A 17,431-nucleotide genomic window follows, 5' to 3' on the forward strand; every position below is an offset into this window, starting at 1 on the left:
CCCTCCAAAGCATTGGATTTCTTTATTTCTTCCACAGTAACCAAAGCCATCATTGATTTCACAGGAGAGCCGATGCCTGAACAGTATTGAATGTTTGAGAAACCAGAGAAGCACAGCAGCGTGCTAGTGTTGTATTCTCCCCACATCTGCTGGAAAAGACTTATTTAAACAAGCAAGAGCCTGAAATGGAAACAACATGTAACCTAAGCCAGGCCAGATTAAAGGCTTCAAATGCCACTGTTTTCAGTATAAACCAGTCAGTTCCAGTGTGTTGGGTGTTTTTTGTATGTTAATGTACCATTGTTTTGGGGCATTCGAATTGGATAGAGCACACCTACTGTAAGAACCTCCTAAGGAAATGCTCACAAACGTCCTTCTTGCTTTTTCAGATGTGATAGTAATGAACAGTATATACTTTCTTACTGCACACAGAGTGCCACACCTGGCCCTTGAATACACCCTACTCATTGGGAATGTTAATAGTATATAGTTTAAACGTTTCCCAAGTGTCCAGCGTTTAGAGATCTTTCTAAAACCTTAACCATCGTCGATAGGCTTGTCAGAAGTTGCGATTATGCAGTTGAGGATACAGTGTATGGTTATTTATTCAAGTCTTTTCCATATAGGCGACACATATTGTTCTCATGTACGGTATACTCATTTTGTAATACAGTATATTATAAAAAAAAAGGGCCTGCACTAATGGAGGGCTTTTCATGATGGCTTTTTGATTGGTTTGGACAGTTTCAACATGTTTGAAAGTGTAGGGCATTAAACGGAATACAAGATCCCTAATAGAAATGTACTATGGGGTTGGATTTCTAGCCGGCTATGGGTTTTCCAGAGGCTCATCTGGTAGGTACAGAAGGTCAGACCTACAAGAATGCAGTAATGCTAATTAACTTGCATTGGCTTATGACAGACTGACTTGCATGCAGTATAATAAGTGGATAACTGTGCTTTGGTTTTTGATTATTGTTGTGAAACGTGCCTGACTCCATGGTATTTGATGTTGGGGGACGAATGAAAGAGAATGGAGTGACTGGGTTCTGCAGCATCAAACTGTTAATAATCTGAGAGGGGTTTGTTATGCGCACTGATACCGATAGTTCGCCTGCAGCTGCTTTTTGAACAGTTCAATAAATAACGGATCGGGACTCTTTCTTTCCAGACGGGAGAGGAGATCAGTGGAATCTGTCATGCTAAAGAACACTCTGCGATCTACAGTACATGTGAATAGTAAATCACGCAGCATTATGTATGGTTGTTGGGGGGGTGGGGGTGGGGGTGGGGCAGAAGGAATGTCAAGTGATGTCATTGTACATGATGTCACCCATCCAATAAAGAGACTAGGCAAAAGACAGAGGCTGCTATATAGTTTGAAGGGATGCCATGGTTTACAAATCACGGGTCACTTTATAAGATACAATCTTCCTTTTCATGGGAGGCATTTAATGATTTAATCAGGGCCCCACTGGTTTGCTTGACTTCCCTCCATTGTGCAGTTCCTTATCTGTTATGTCACGCAGTGCCGCCCTGTAGATGTTCAACACTAATTGTAGGAGGGTATCTGATTTTAAGAGATGCTTGTCCTAATTGCACAGCTGTAGAACGCTTCAACGCTATTGTGCAAGATGGCAAATCCGATTTCAAAACAAGAATGATAGCTATAGGCTGCATATGCAGCAATGCAAATACTGTATGGAATTATATTAATATAAATTGTAGAGGATGCTCATGTCATTTGGAGCTGCCTTATTATTATTATTATTATTTATTTCTTAGCAGACGCCCTTATCCAGGGCGACTTACAATTGTTACCAGATATCACATTATTTCACATTATACAGATTCACATTATTTTACATACATTATACAGATATCACATTATTTTACACACAATTACCCATTTATACAGCTGGGTTTTTACTGGAGCAATCTAGGTAAAGTACCTTGCTCAAGAGTACAACAGCAGTGTCCCCCACTGGGGATTGAACCCACATCCCTCCAGTCAGGAGTCCAGAGCCCTAACCACTACTCCACACTGCTGCCCTTAATGCGTCCGTCACTAATTATTCTCACTCAATGGCTTCTTAGAGGATGCAATTTGCTCCAGGGATTTAGATTTAGGTTGTGTTTAGATTCACACAGAAAATAACACATACTGTAGATGGGCATTTAAACTAACATTAGTGTTACAATACTACATACATTTTCATGCATAGCCATTTTGTTTGAGCCAGCTGAGCCCTATGCTTTTTGTTAACACGGCTGTATTATTACTGCTGTTTCCATCAAATGTAGATAGTGTGTCATTCTTCCTGTGTTTGTGGCAGAGTGATTTATGTATTGGATTTCGATCGTGCTTTTCTATAGAAGATAATTAAATGCAAACCCACATCTGTCCCTAGCTCTGTATACACGTGGTTGCCAGGATACACAGTATGGAAGGTTATAGAAGCTATTATATGACATGAATAGACTACAGTATGCGATTTGAATAGTCATATTCGAGTGATCTTTCATGACCTACAGCATGCTTAACATTCTGGTGGCACTGAATAAATGGCTTTGTAAATAATATCCAGCGAATTATAAGAATACAGTGATTCAATTTCTCAATCAAAGCTCCTTTTTTGTGACTTGTCCAGAAAGATGCACTTTCTTATTGCCCATTTGAACAAACTGGTTACTGTTTTGTAAGATGTCGAGGTGTTTATACAAAAACGGAATCCGAGTAAAAGGAAGTTTAGAACAGAAGTTAGGAATAATTCTAATCTAAAACACCAGGAACAATAAAAAAACAACATCCTATTTTTGTAAATAAGGTTGTAACCCTACCTCTACAAACTCACTTTTCTTATGCTCCCCATAAAAGTGTTCATTTTGCCACAGCAAGTTGCACGTGTAAAATGATGTGTAGAGTATTTCCCTGTTAGCCCTATCAGCAAATGGGAGGGAATCAATGTATTTTTTAAATCTACAGTATGTACATGCACATACTGTAGCTGTGTTGTATTTTACAAAACCACTATTTCACCACGGGTTTAGGTTGAGGAATCACACTTGCACGGGCTTGCACAGTAAAGACAGTGAAGTCTGTTGAACACTGTAAATGCTTTTCTTGTTTGTTTGTTTCGTTCTGTTAGGCTTCGGAAGTTCGATTCCCCCAGACAAGCAATTGACTTCATTCAGGGGGCAATTACAAGTACCATACACCTGCCGATTCAATCTACATTCATAGGAACTGGAAATGGCTCCTTTCAACGAATATGCAAATTCTCTGTGTTGCCAAGGGAGTCGTTTCCAGCAGTAAAGAGCACCATTATTGCCTGTGTTATCCGTGGTAGTGGCACTTTAGCAGGGAACAGGTATGCAAATGATATTCAGGCTTTTAAAAAAACATATTGCCAAATGCCCCATTTCTATGTGTTCTGTAATATGTTTGCTGTATTGCTGTTATTAAGGTGCTATATGTATATGTATAATTTGTACCATATTACCACAAAATATATCTCGTCACTAAAATAAACCTGTTACCCTATCAAATGCCCCATTATTATCCGGTCAAGAGTCCAGAGCCCTAACCACTACTCCACACTGCTGCCCTTGTGTGTTGCAGTATGTCATGAAAAGTTAGTGACCTGATTTTTTTTTTGATTGCAACGTGCTGTAAGTACATTTTATTGCTAAGCTAACTGCATATTATTGGAAACAAACAATTTACAAAATGTTGATATTCCCAAAATACAAAATATTTTAAGATGGCAGCAAACTTTGATCTACATTTTTACTTTGATATTTTAAAAGAGGAATTTCACAAACACAAAACACTGCACTTCTGTACTGATTTTGTTCTTGTACAAAGTTATAGATTGCCCTATGACAGTACTTTTCATATGAGTTAGGCTTTTCCTATTAATATCGTATTTAAAGAAAATGTTACCCTTCATGTGAAAACATGACATACGATATTTAATTCATGGGCGGTGTGCGGAGGAAGGATAACAAAATCTCCAGAAGGCTTGTTTGTTGTCACTGCATCAGCCCATGACATAAATACTGTATGTCAAGGTTTTTCATGACAGCCTGTGAACAGGTGAAGCTTCAAAACCCAGTAAAATACTAGTAGGCTATGCAAGACTTGTACTGGATCTTATAGCTGTGCTTAGTCAAACACTACATCTGTGCTGCCTTCTGCTTCAGTCGACTCTGAATGTTAAACAGGCATCTTTAGTAAAGACGTATGTTCCTGTCTTTAGCAGCTCAATCTCATTTTTAAATAGTTTTTTAATGTGTTATTTTAATAAAATGTAAAGCCGCTTACTTTTTTATTTGTTAAGAGTTATGATCAAATGCAGGTGGATGGGAATCGCTGCTCGCTACACAAAGGAAATTCCTTGGGCTTGCAATCTTTTGCATTTGAACAGGCTGCATTTGACTTCGTTTATCTCTTTTGTATAGTCTGTCTGCTTAGGATTTGATTAGCTGAGTTAATGTTGTCTGAACTGACGGATGGTTTTAGAAAATACACAGAACAATAGCATTGCATTAGGGTATTCACATTTTAAGATGCCTAGTATTTTCATCTTTTAGAGTCGTTTTGTATTTCAGCAGGTGAGTCTAAATTATGGAAGAGCTGGTTTTTTAATGTGGCTAGACGCTGTATGGTAAAATGAGTCTTTACAAGCAGACTGTGTATCACGAAGCTGGTAGCGTCTGCTTTGTGTCTGTCATTTTAAGTTCAGTCCCATGACGTACCTATAACTGAACTTCTTCCAATGTTTTCATGGAGTGTTATGCAACTGGCTGTGCCAACTCAACAAAGATGAAGCTCTCCTGAGGAAATGCATGCTCTAAGATTATTCTGCTCACATAAGAGGTCCCTCGCTAAATGAATAAAATAAGCATTGTTTGTATAATAAGATGCCTCGGGTCCCACTAGAGCGGAGCAGCAGTGCTTACAAACCGAGAGTGCAGCGCTTCAACACTGCTGGGGAGACAAAACCAATAACCTACATTTCATGAGCTGACATCTACACTGACACCACGAATCCTTCTTTTATATTAAGAGCTAGGCTGCAAATAGACGTCAGGCTGGAGGAAAGGCGTTATTTTGGGGGACTTAATATGAGGAAGTGTCCTAGTCACCCTGTCCCAGGATTTCTTCCAAGTTCCTGACTGCAAGGAATCATGGGAGTCTCATAATAAGTCGGAGACACCGCGATTAGAAGGGGGAGGGGCTTGATTCATCTGCATTGGAGGTTATCTAAATAAAAAAAAAAAAACTTCAAAAGCACCTTTCTCATGTAAAGTTCAAACACTTATAGCGAAGAGCATGACATTCAAAGATTTACAGTAATCTATGAGTTTATGTCCGTTTACTTAATTGAAATAAATGTTCTAACTTCAGTTGGCACAGACCAGTAAGCTTGCCACTGTACCCATTTCCACAAGCCTACAATGACCTTATGACTGATCCTGCATTCAGTATATAACCTTGACGATCAGTCAGTCCCTGTTAAAATGCTCTTATTAACAGAACTAGTTGTATGGTTTGTTTATATGATGGGCTTCTAATTTCAGTTGTTTTGGTACAGAATCAGTTTGTTGGTTTTTCTGGGAAATCAGCCATGTAAAAGCCACTAGAACTGGACGTGCAGGCAATCTTGATGTTAAAAAACAGTTCCGTGGTGGTACTGTATGCATGGGAGAGCTCTGGAGGAACCACATAATGCCATTGAAATGAATGTAACATTTGAGGCGCCTTGAGTGTCGGTTTCTATTTATTGCAGAGCCTTAAAGCCTTCCCCTGTAAAAAACGTTTTAGCCAGAACTATGCAAAGGGAATATTGAAGTGATGAAAATGCAAAATGGGAGACTCAGGCCAAAGAGCTGTTCATATTGGAGGGGATCTCGTTAACATAACTAATTGAAGGTACTGTACCATGAAAGCATGGCTTCCCAATTACACAGCAGGAGGTACAAGGCTGTTCTTTGTCATGTTTAGCCTACAGAACAATGTGAAGCACTTCATTCTATACGTGGTCATTATTCTTTGTGGGAAATATCCAAAACATTTAATCTATGACCAATCTTCAATGTATGAGGTTAGTTTCATTCAAAATCTCATTCAAATAACACAAACTGTTTACAGTGTGCTTCTTTCGCTCGTTCGCTTCCTGACCAGAAATCTCAATGCTGGCTTTTCATATGAGAATGGGAAACACCGTCAAACGAATACAACAGTATGTCCTTTAATATGGTTTGATTTTTTTCTTCTGCAGTATGAGTTCAAAGCCAAGAATATCAAGAAGAAGAAAGTGAGCATCATTGTGTCGGTGGACGGGGTCAAAGTGATGCTGAGAAAAAAACAGAAGGTAAGAACGACGTCTGCTTACAATCTACAGGTTCCAGGGTAAACCAGTATGGCTTGTGTGCCCAGCCCTGGGGTTCAGCTTTGGTCCATGGACAATATGTAAGGTCCGGAAAGGGGTAGTCAATGAGTTTCCACTACAGCTGTAGGGATTATTGTATTACAGCAAATAAAAAAAGTACTATTTTAAAAAATAAGATTTTATAATGTGGTCTTTCTATACTTGGGGGGGGTGGGGGGGGGGTATTATTAGTTTGTTTGTTTTAAAGTATTACTATTTATGAAATATGTTGCAATTTCATTTGACAGAGAAAAGAATGGACGTGGGATGAAAGCAAAATGTTAGTGATGCATGACCCGATCTACAGGTAAGGGGTTTCCATTGCCCTTATTATTATGTAGTCTGCTTTACTATATTACAGTAGCCTTCATAATGAAGGAATACATCAATGACCACTCTGCAGAAATGAATAATAATTGGTAGGCATGTAAAGCTAAAGACGGCAGCAAACTGCTGAAATGTTTGTTGTAAGTTAAAATAGTTTTTGTGACAATTTAGTTAAAGCATCTTGCAAAGAGTTAACCTTTTAGATACTGGAACAGCTGCGCAGGCTGTAGATTGTACCTCTACGATTGCAATGCTCTGCCTGCTGATTCTGTAACAATCACTAGATATGAAAGGGATGAGGGGGGCTGGTCATTCTGGGGTTAAAAGGTAACCATGCACTTTTGATTAATCATTAACTGCAACTGCATTCTGATGAGGGCGAATGAATAATGTATTTTAAAAACTAAGCTCATTCACGTGTCAGATTTTTGCACGCTGGTAGACTATTTTTTATAGACATCCAAGATTTTGAGCCCACTTTCTTGATGAGATACTGCAAAAAAAAAAGTTGTATTATGTATGCAGAAATAGGCGACTCTTTCCAGAGTTAATACTCCACTTGGAAAAGGTCATCAAGGTGTCAGTCCTCATAAAGAATGAAGCTTAAACTTACCATGGCTGTACGTTTTACTTTGTTTGTGCTTCAGTTCATACTGTGTTCCCAACTTGCTGTGAAATGTTTCAAACTGGTGTGGGTGTGCTAGCTTCCTGTGAATATAATACTCAGGCATGTGTCCTGGAAATGAACACCTCAAGCGAGATATTCAAATATGTTTTTTGTACCAGTGCTTTTAGTCTGAATACAGCCAGTACTACACTTTTTCGGCACACTGCAACATTTTAATAGCATTTTAACCTACTGTGGATGTCAGAGTGTTACCAACAGATGCACAACATTGTATTATACAGATCCTGAAATATTCAGGCAGTCTGTGCAGCCATACAATCTTTAAAGATCACATGAGCCAATTGACCTCAGTGGATGTATCAAGCACAATGCAAACTGCATGGCGATGAATCTCCTAGTCATGGACTAATTAACTGAATATCCAGTGGGGCATGAAGGTCTTCATTAAACATTTCAAAAAAAAAACACACGCAGAGACACATTTTCTGTAATTCCCAGTTAACGGCTAAAGCAGTGTTATAATTGTACGCATTTCACATGCTAATGTGGTGTCAAGTATCAGATGAGAGTTAAAGCAGTGATAATAGGGTCAGAGGGCTAGTACAACGAGCCGATGTAGAGTGCTCAATTACAAGCCACTGGCAATAGAATATTTGAAATGATAATTATCTTTGCAATTATATTGCATTTGTATTTCTTCACAAGCTTTGAATACGAGTTTTATATGTCTATCTACAGTACAGTAAATACATGTTTTCTTTAATTGAACACTTTTTTCCCTTTTTTTTGTTTGTTTTGTTGTAACACTAAGAATATTCTACGTATCCCACGATTCCCAAGACTTAAAAATCTTCAGTTTCATCTCCAGGGATGGAACTAGCAATACCTTCAGATGCAACGTGTTCAAATCCAAGAAGAAGGTACTGACTATAATTGCACTATTAGTATCTGGAGGTTGCAGACAGACACATATTTCAAAGCCTCTTCAGCAGCTTTTTTGCCGAATATACGTATTTCATTCTTGGAGTGAAACAGGATTTCTAATGCAATCTGGTCTCCTTGTGCTTGGAATTATGAATGTTATTAATCATCTCATTGCCTGTAAGCCATTCCACTAATTGTGTCTGTTTGGATGAGCCGCTGCAGTGCATTTTTATTTTAGAATAAACACTGTTTGCAGACCACTGCAGAAACAGCCTTACTGTAGTTGAACTCTATTGATTTTGATGTTTTTTTCCCCAACCCAGGGAATGTATTGACCCTCTTAATAACATTGCTGAATAAAATACATATTTTTCTGTGTAGAATAGCTGTCTCTAACTGGTTTGCAAAATGCTTGTGACACTGTGACCTTGTAAAAGCCACGGCGACTGTATGGTGTGATAAACATTGCCACGGGTCTGCCCTCTTGCAGACACAGGCGATGCGTATGGTGCGCACCATCGGCCAGGCCTTCGAGGTGTGTCACAAGCTGAGTCTGCAGCACGCCCAGCAGAACGCAGATGGACAGGAAGATGGGGCCAGCGACAAGTCTGTAGAGGAGGTGCAGCCCAAGGGTGAGTCTCTTATTACAAAGAGGTGCTGATCACCCTTAAAACAGGTTGTTTTCTTAAGCAGGAAACTACTAGACTAATATAAAGACACTTTGGCTGACATAGCCTATGTCTATGCCAGGCAGCTAGACCTGAAGAGCAGCATCTGAACTCCTTCCCAAAGCACCTTAACAAGCACAGTATTTAAGTAATTGCACTTTGTGCTACTCAGAATGATTGCATAAAGGTGAAATACCAATGATAATGCTGCTAGTGCTAATAAGATTTAAAATAAGTGGTGCCAATAAGTGATAAGGAAATTCATTTTTTAAAACTCTTTAAAGTACAATTACTACCCGCTGTGTAATGTAGTAAGTGAGAATATAATGGCAATTGCGTTAAAAGGAAAGGGAGTGGCGGAAAGTTTCTGCAATGCTTAAAGCTTACCCTGACCCAAGGAAACAAGGATGACCTTTTCCAGCGTGCTGATGTGTCTCTGGGTGCCCTGCTCTTTGTAGGTCGCCAGTTAACTGGAGCAGAGCAGGATGAGGAGGGGGAGACGGACGGGGATCTTGAGGGCTCCACTAGGTGCGAGCAGGCGGTCTCCGAGATCCTGCAGAGCCTGGCCGAGCTCGACGTAGTCAAGACAGCCCAGATCCTCAAGGAGAGCAACTTCCAGGTATTAGAACACTCAGCCTCCCAATGAGGAGAGGGAATTGAAACAGGGCCCACTGAATCCTGGGGGTCTCTGTTAATGTGAACAGCAGGGCCAGGCAGTGGAAATATGGGAGATGGGTTTAAACGAAATGTATAGCATGAAGGGAGCTGTCGTGAGAATTTTTATCCTAAGATATGAGGGTTAAAAGGGTGTGGGGTCATTGGCAGAAAAGTATGTGAATGTACTCAGGGAGCAGAGTCTGTTATAAAGACAGCTGGATGCTACAGTAATCAGATACAGTATTTGTCATATACAGTCTAACCTCATTATAACAAACCCCACTGGGACCTGGAGAAATGTTCGTTATATCAGGGTGTTCACTATAATAGGGTTTGGCAATTTTTTATCTGCTTTAATAAATTGTGACATTACATGAAATGCACATTTTTTTACAGTGAAAGCCCTAATTATTGTGTATTATTGAAACGAGCGGTTGCAGGGAGAGACTGTGTCTTATACTGACAGTTCTCATCATAACTTATTGAAAGCCAGAGCTGATGTCTCTTGTGGAGATTGGATGCACTTTGCAATTGGCAGCTCATTCCCCTTCAACTAATTTGTATCATGTGATGAGCGCTGGTCTCAGAGGAAGCATTGTGGTCCTGCTCCTCATAATTATAACTTGTGAAAGACGTACATCGCTAATGTAAATGTCTCTGGAATGGGTCCCCGGGGACCGGACTCACAGGATATCATGTTCATTAACTCATGCTGCAGCTTCAGAGACTTTTGAGCGCAGATTTCTCCAGATCTCCAACATCTGTTTCCTGTTTACCAAGTGATTTCTGAACTTCTGTTGAAGGAAGGAGACATAAAATGTAATCCAGCCACCTATCATTTTTATATATTCACCTGAGAATATACATCTTGCAGTTCACATGGAAAAGTGACACTTTACAGGAAATATTGATTGTACTATTTCTGATTACCTTAGCGCTAGCCTGGCCTTTCCCAATGCATTAACAATCTTTTGCCATAACCTTGGCTCAGTAACTGTCTATTGTATATTGTGGATCAAACAATGGATTTGGTGATTCTTTAGGCATTGAAACCGGTTCTTTTTTTGTATAGCTGCTGCAGTAGGTATACAAGAATGCAGCAGCAACACCATAGCCAAGCTAGCAATTCTTACACTGGAGCATAGCGCCATCTAGCAGAAAAGCAGAGTCATCACTGCATTATGTTTGAGGATTCTATTGCTGTGACGTTCAATGAAGACATGGGGTTTGTGTTATATTGGTCCTGCATTTAATTATGCCTCAGATTTATTTATTTATTTTTTATCCATAAACATTAAGCAGCTGGCAAGCCTTGATCCTGGGCTGATTTTAGGTATAGTAACATACTTGGCATTCAGGTCCATTAGTTAAACAGTCAGCTATCTCAGTGGAAAGACATAAACAGACAGCATTAGTGGGTTTAAAGAAGATAAATGTTTCAAAGTTTCCGTTGACAAGTTAAGGTCTGGGAAAGCGAGCTAACAGGACCTGCAATCTGGGACTCATGGTCTGTTCTTGTTCCTGGCAAGTCTTATGTCCTTGCAAACCGAGCCTCTTGTTTTTAGAAGCTATTAAACCAGTCAGCTGTGACCAGACTGTTCCTGTCCCATAGGTAAGCTGCTGTCAGTTACAGAGGGGCTGGTTATGTTGAGGTAGAGGACTGTGTGGGACTGCAAACAGATCCCAGACCAGTCACACTCAAGCTATTTTCCTCAGTCCTGGAACTGCTACATGTTTAAACTTTCTTCTCCATTAATTGCTCTTGTTATGTAAACGGAATACTTCATAGCGTTCATGGAGTGCCGTGTATATTTCTGCCATGAAGATGGCTGTAAACAACTCACTGCAAGGAGGGAACTAAGAATCCTATTGCATAGCAGTTTCACCCATTCCAGGTTTTATTATGAGCCTGATTAGCCACAGTGGTATAGGTGTCAAGCTCAGGTGCGTCTGAATTCATAGTAAAACAAGGAATGCATCAAACTGCTATGCAAAAGGAGTCATGTGTCCCTCCCTGCTCTCTCCTAGGAGGCTCAGTGGTTATTCATTCAGTAGTCCATGAACGTTCATTACTACAGGATCCATTATATTACTACAGCTTCATAGTGCTTGTATCCTAGCAGCCTAACTGTCCTGGAAGTGTTTTTAAACTGGCATTATTTTTTTATCCTTTAAAAGAAAAGAAAGTGCTGCAAACTTCGCACTAGGTCACAAACTAAAGTAAATGCCGTGCTATAGCAGCGTATCAGTGTTGCACAAGCTTCAGCGCACAGTACTATACACCTGTGAGCTTCAGTGCACAGCGCAACACTGATATGCTTCCCCACACTAATGAACCTCGGGGGAGTCTTTTTATAAGCAATCGTTGCTAAAATAGTTTGTAAGCATGAAAAATGATTCTCTCAGTAGAAAATACATATATTTATACTTTACCTCTGATTGGGACCCAGGATTCCCGTGAGGTTCCAACTTGATTTCCGATGGCATATGTTAACATACAGCACCAAGATAAGGACAGAAAGGATAACCTCTCGCTGGCACAGTGCCCCTAGAGGGTTACCCGTTTCATTTTAAATGCATGCTTCACTAGCAGGGAACTGAGCAAGGGAGCAGACTGAGCAAGGGAGTGAAGATTTCTCAGGATGCTGTGTACCACACAGTGTCTGATTGGCAGAAACCTGCCCTGGTTTTATTGACAGAGCGCTCCACAGCCTAGGCAGCAGAGGAAGGAACCGCCTGGCAAGGGCATCGCAACCTCTCTGCTGTGATGAACTGGAGGTGCAGATAAACCTGGCGATCACAGACACTTACAGTATGAGAGCTGAACGAATGAGGATTTTACAGTATGTTTGTGATTTTAAAATATGTAGTGCTCCCCCTCCTGGTTTCACTTAGAAAGAGTTTGCAAAGGCTTCCTCTTCCAACAAGTCTGTTTTTCGGTCTCTCTCTTTTTTTCTTTTTGCAATCACCTAATATATCTCTATATCCCGTCACTGCAGTTGATTCAATAACCATCTGCAGCGAATTGAAGCCGGTCTGGAAAACCATAATTATTACATATATTGCTTTGAACAATTTAGCTCTGACAGTGTGTCGCAGTGATGTCAAACATAATCCTACATGAGGTATTGAATCTGTCTTAGGAATTTGGTTACTGGCCTGCTGCAAAAAGCAGATTATTAACACAGATTTCATCAGTGGAAAATGGATAAAAACTGCTTTTATCCTTACTGATGAAAGCTGATACAAATATATCATTGCATGTCACCCACACACAGAGAACAGACCCTTTTGCCAAGAATAACATGGGATGTAAACATAACACATGGCATGTTTCAAACAGAGGGTGACGAAAAAAAATGTGACCACGCAGTTTGATAAACTAAACTATACTATAAACTATACCCCAGTTCATCCAACGAGTCTTAGTTTGGACATTGTGAGAGAATCTACTTGTTTATGAGAAATCCTGGTTTCTGATTGGTTGGGATAATAAAGGTTATATCTTAGGAACCGATTGTTCAGTTTCATGAAGCTTGTGTATGTTACAAGGTTCTGTTGCTGTAGAGTTAACAAATCTAAGCTAAGCACTGACTGTTCTGTATATACAGGCGAGTATGTTGGCTGGAATCCATTTCCCTTGGAGGTGTTATTGTTCTACTGGGTTGCACAGATTTTAAGAGGGTTTTTGGTTTTCTTATGCTTATGTAAAATCTATTATGGTGTGGGTAGGTACTGCTATTGTACTGGCACTATCTAGGTTAGGACAGGGAGAAAAAAATAGGACTATTAATAATTAGTAATACTAACACATTTTTACGCTTTGACTTTCTCAATGTCAAACCTAGGGCATCACAAGATCCTCACGATTTTATGATTTCGCCTTTCCTTTTATGATTTGAAATACTCCATTGTGCCACCCAGTGGCTACATATGTAACTGCAGTGTTTCTCTCACTGTATATATCAGCACAACCTCCAGCTCTTCCCAGGCCAGCTTATTCATCATGCTTCTGTGTGTCTCCTTTCCCTCCAGGATGTTGAGGACTGCTCTGTGTACAAAGCCGCGGCTCACAAGAGCCTGTCTCCCAGCAGCCCTTGCTCCCCGGCGCTGACTCCCCTGGCAACCCAACACCACCTGCAGCTGATCCAGCATCAGCTTCATCAGCAGCAGCAGCAGACGCAGGTGGCAGTGGCACAGGTGAGGGCACAGCAGTGACCGGGACCTACCAAGCCATGGGGCATTATCGCTTGATACAGTGTACCAAGCAACCGTTATTAAGGCTGTGCTTTATTCACGGTTAGCACAGATTTCACGATATACCCACTGCCATGTAATGTGATTCCCCGTGAAACAATTCTCTGTTTCTAAAAGAATAGTGTCAATATATTTTTTATCACTTAAATAAATAAAACGTTATTGACGCACTTCTTGTGTTACAATGCATTTAGGAACCTGGCAGTCGGTTTAGTTTGCTTCCTGTTAATGATAAGAACACACGGCATGGGGTTGCATGATATCTTTAAAATGTCTTCTGCTCTGTCCTCCAACTACGTTTTGGCTCCTGCTCATTTCACTAATGTACATAGCTTAATAATACTCTTACAGTTGTTTTATTCCTGCAAAACCGGGCCCTCTTACGCTAGCCAAGCCAGGAGATGTGTACCTCGTAACAAGCAAACTCTGAGAGGCGTTTAACTTGAAACGTGGCTTGTTTATCACAGAATGACAGTAGTAGAGTTATGGCGTGTCGTGTCTTGTTGTGGCAGGTTAAATTAAGCAGTGTACTAAAGCACTTGTTTGCTCACCCAATTGAACATAAATCACTTTGAAACTGAAGTGCAGCCCTGAACTCAGCCGCTATATTTAAAACTTTTGCCCACTCACTAATATGATGCTTATTTTGGTATATATGGTGCTTATTTTGAAAGAAAAGTACCCAGTTAATAGTCCAAATAAACTGCACTCACAGTATAAACACGGCAGAGCTGTCATTATCCTTTATCCTGATTCATACAGTGCTAGAAAGTATTGGAAAAATACTATCCGACGATGTCTGTTGCCATAATGCTGGTTTAAAAAAAATCCCTGCAATAATATATTACATCGTGACGATATGACCGTGTGTGTGTGTGTGTGTGTCAGGAAGTGAGTAGTGCGTGGATAAAGAGGACACTGTGCAGACGATACTTTATTTCACTCCTTTTTCTTAAATAATTCCAACAATGAAAAACAATAATACTCCAACCCTGTACCAACAATGGTATAGGGTAAGGCGGAATGGGTTTCAACAACAAAAACCACAATGGTCCAGCTCAGGTTTCATAACCAGCGTAAGGGGCCGTACTCGCGCAACTGCGTCCCCTTTGTACTCTGGAACTCCTCCTTGCAATCAGCCCGGTGCCATGGTTTATCCAATCGCTGCCTGACCCCTATCTGATCACAGTGGAGTTGTTCAGAGCACTTGCAGCTACACATCTTCCCCAAGATGGCCTACCTCCGGGTTCCACCTACTATCGAGCCCGTCAGTCGAGGAGAAAACCACCCTTACACAGCGCCTTTTCAGCTCCAAAACCTTCGCTCTCTGTCTTGTGTGCTGTCGTTCACAGTCCTTTCATGAGGTCATTAGTGTCTGAAAAATATTGTAAAAGTAGTAGCTGCCTATGACCATATTTACCACTAGATGGCACAAAGAACACCATATACATTACCAGAACCAATGAAACGTGAATTTATAAAGTGTACCAAGCTTTTGCTTGAACAAGAGAATAGACTGCTGGCCCTCCCAGCCTTTTTTTTTTCTGGACACTACTGCAGTGTACAAGTTCAGCTGTGAAAGGTGCTATCGTCCAACACTCTTGTTGTTAACTGTAGGGGCATCCAGGAAAAAAGGGTTACACAGAAAAATGAATAATTAACATGCTTTAAGAGACAGAGCATCCCATGGTTTATTCTGAGAGAGCCTTGTTAACCCATTAAGTGCCATTGCCTTCATTTGAGGACTACTTCTGTAATTTAATAGAGCATTTTAACTGGCATCTACCCATCATCTAAATGTTCTCTAACTCTATCGTTATGGTAAGTTACGTTTACATAAATACAGCTTGTTTTCTGATTTTGTCAAAGCAAAATAATGCGGTCCTTAAATGTTAAGGTTGGCTTGCTGCGCTCTCACTCCCTACCCCCTCTTCCCCTCCCAGGTCCAGCTCCTGAAGGACCAGCTGTCTGCGGAGACTGCCGCCCGGATTGAGGCCCAGGCCCGGGTCCACCAGCTCCTGCTGCAGAACAGGGACCTCCTGCAGCACGTGGCCCTGCTGGTCTCACAGCTCAAAGAGCTTGAGGTCAAAGTGCAGTGCACTCACAACAGTAAGGCTCTTTCCCCTTTCACACCAACCTCAAACACTATTAGGATTTTCTTGCCCTGCAATCGTGTTCAGTTGTACTCTAAAACCTGATGGAATAATGCTGTTGCAATATAGCAGAATTAGGTGATTCTGAAAATGTGATCTATCAAGTTTTTCCCAGGACTCCCTTGTAATTAGTAAAATATTATGGTGTGCTACACCTTTAAACTATATGCGGTTGAGCTGGTTTGTAATCTTTTTGCATTGAAAACATGTACCTTACCAGCCAAAGGTTTCTTTTTAAAGTTGGCTTAGTGTGTGTTAGTATTGCTTTGACTTTAGCCTCTGACCTTTCCTTAGATGAGAAAAGCTCCCTCTGGAATTCCGTGTCAACGCAGTCTCTCTCGCTCAACCTGAAGAACCACTACAGCCTGGGAACAGAGCTGCCCATCACCTCCACTCCAGCGGGGGAGCTAGTGAACACCCCTGCCCCCCTGGACCAGATGGATGGGGCCGAATCCTACCTGAACCTCTTGAACCTGGAGAAGGGGGAAAGCAATGGGAAGAAAGAGGTAGACTGGAGCGCGGAGGGGTCGGAGGTCACGGCCAATGAGAACGCTTTCCTGAAGATTGACAGCTGGACTCACAAATCAGGGAATGACAAGTAAGAGTTAGCAATAAATGAGCAGATTCATATTTAAATTTTAATTTTTCACTAACCCTACAGGTATTTATTATTTTTTAATGTTAAATGTTTGTTGTTGAATTTGCGTATTATTATTATTATTATTATTATTATTATTATTATTATTATTATTATTGCTGGAGAGAGCTTTGACAAGCATGCACTGTAAATATTATACTGTTTAGACAATGTAGGTTTGAGCACATATGCATACCAAAACTCCAATCCCTTAGGCACCATGACCAAGCACAAAATCCAAGTTCTTGTAGAATACTCTAAACGGAACAAGCTAATTCTACAGGAGAACAAGTGTATTGGGCATAGGATTGCAGGTAACCCCTGAAGGCTAATAGTTTGCATTCCATCACTGCTTGTCAGTAGAGCCAGTCATTATCTACACTTTGTCGTCCTTCAAATTATGCTGAAACCAATTACTGTTGTTTCATCTTGTTACTGCTGCCGAAACAACATCCATTCCTGCTGAAACGGAACACAGATCCATCAATCTGCTGAACTGTTTTACATCCAGGCTTTGAAAGAGGAGCTTAAATTGAATCATTTCTCAACTGAAGTCACTTTTTGATCGCCACTTATGCAAGACAAGAAAATAATTGGGGGGAGGTGGGGGGGCAGGGGGGTGGTTGAGGTTTTAACATTCAGGGAATTTCTCTGTAAAGTCAGTTCCCAGCCACATTGCTTTCCAGTCTGCAGTAGCGTTTATCGGCAAGTTTCCCATAGTAAAAGCATAGCAAAGTGTAATA

The 17,431-nt window shown here is 40.6% G+C and overlaps 1 protein-coding gene across 1 annotated transcript in view; it reads left to right on the forward strand.

The window, feature by feature from the left end:
- Nucleotides 1-17,431, forward strand: part of LOC117422716 (carboxyl-terminal PDZ ligand of neuronal nitric oxide synthase protein-like) — a 49,072-nt gene that overhangs the window by 19,580 nt on the left and 12,061 nt on the right. Inside the window, exons 3-10 of the mRNA XM_034037989.3 lie at nucleotides 6,288-6,380; nucleotides 6,686-6,744; nucleotides 8,204-8,312; nucleotides 8,807-8,948; nucleotides 9,443-9,603; nucleotides 13,677-13,841; nucleotides 15,842-16,007; nucleotides 16,346-16,649. Coding sequence (XP_033893880.3) covers nucleotides 6,288-6,380; nucleotides 6,686-6,744; nucleotides 8,204-8,312; nucleotides 8,807-8,948; nucleotides 9,443-9,603; nucleotides 13,677-13,841; nucleotides 15,842-16,007; nucleotides 16,346-16,649 — 1,199 coding nt within the window. The remainder of the gene's footprint in view (nucleotides 1-6,287; nucleotides 6,381-6,685; nucleotides 6,745-8,203; nucleotides 8,313-8,806; nucleotides 8,949-9,442; nucleotides 9,604-13,676; nucleotides 13,842-15,841; nucleotides 16,008-16,345; nucleotides 16,650-17,431) is intronic.

Source organism: Acipenser ruthenus, chromosome 15 (genome assembly GCF_902713425.1).
Source record: "Acipenser ruthenus chromosome 15, fAciRut3.2 maternal haplotype, whole genome shotgun sequence".
Classification (NCBI taxonomy): domain Eukaryota; kingdom Metazoa; phylum Chordata; class Actinopteri; order Acipenseriformes; family Acipenseridae; genus Acipenser; species Acipenser ruthenus.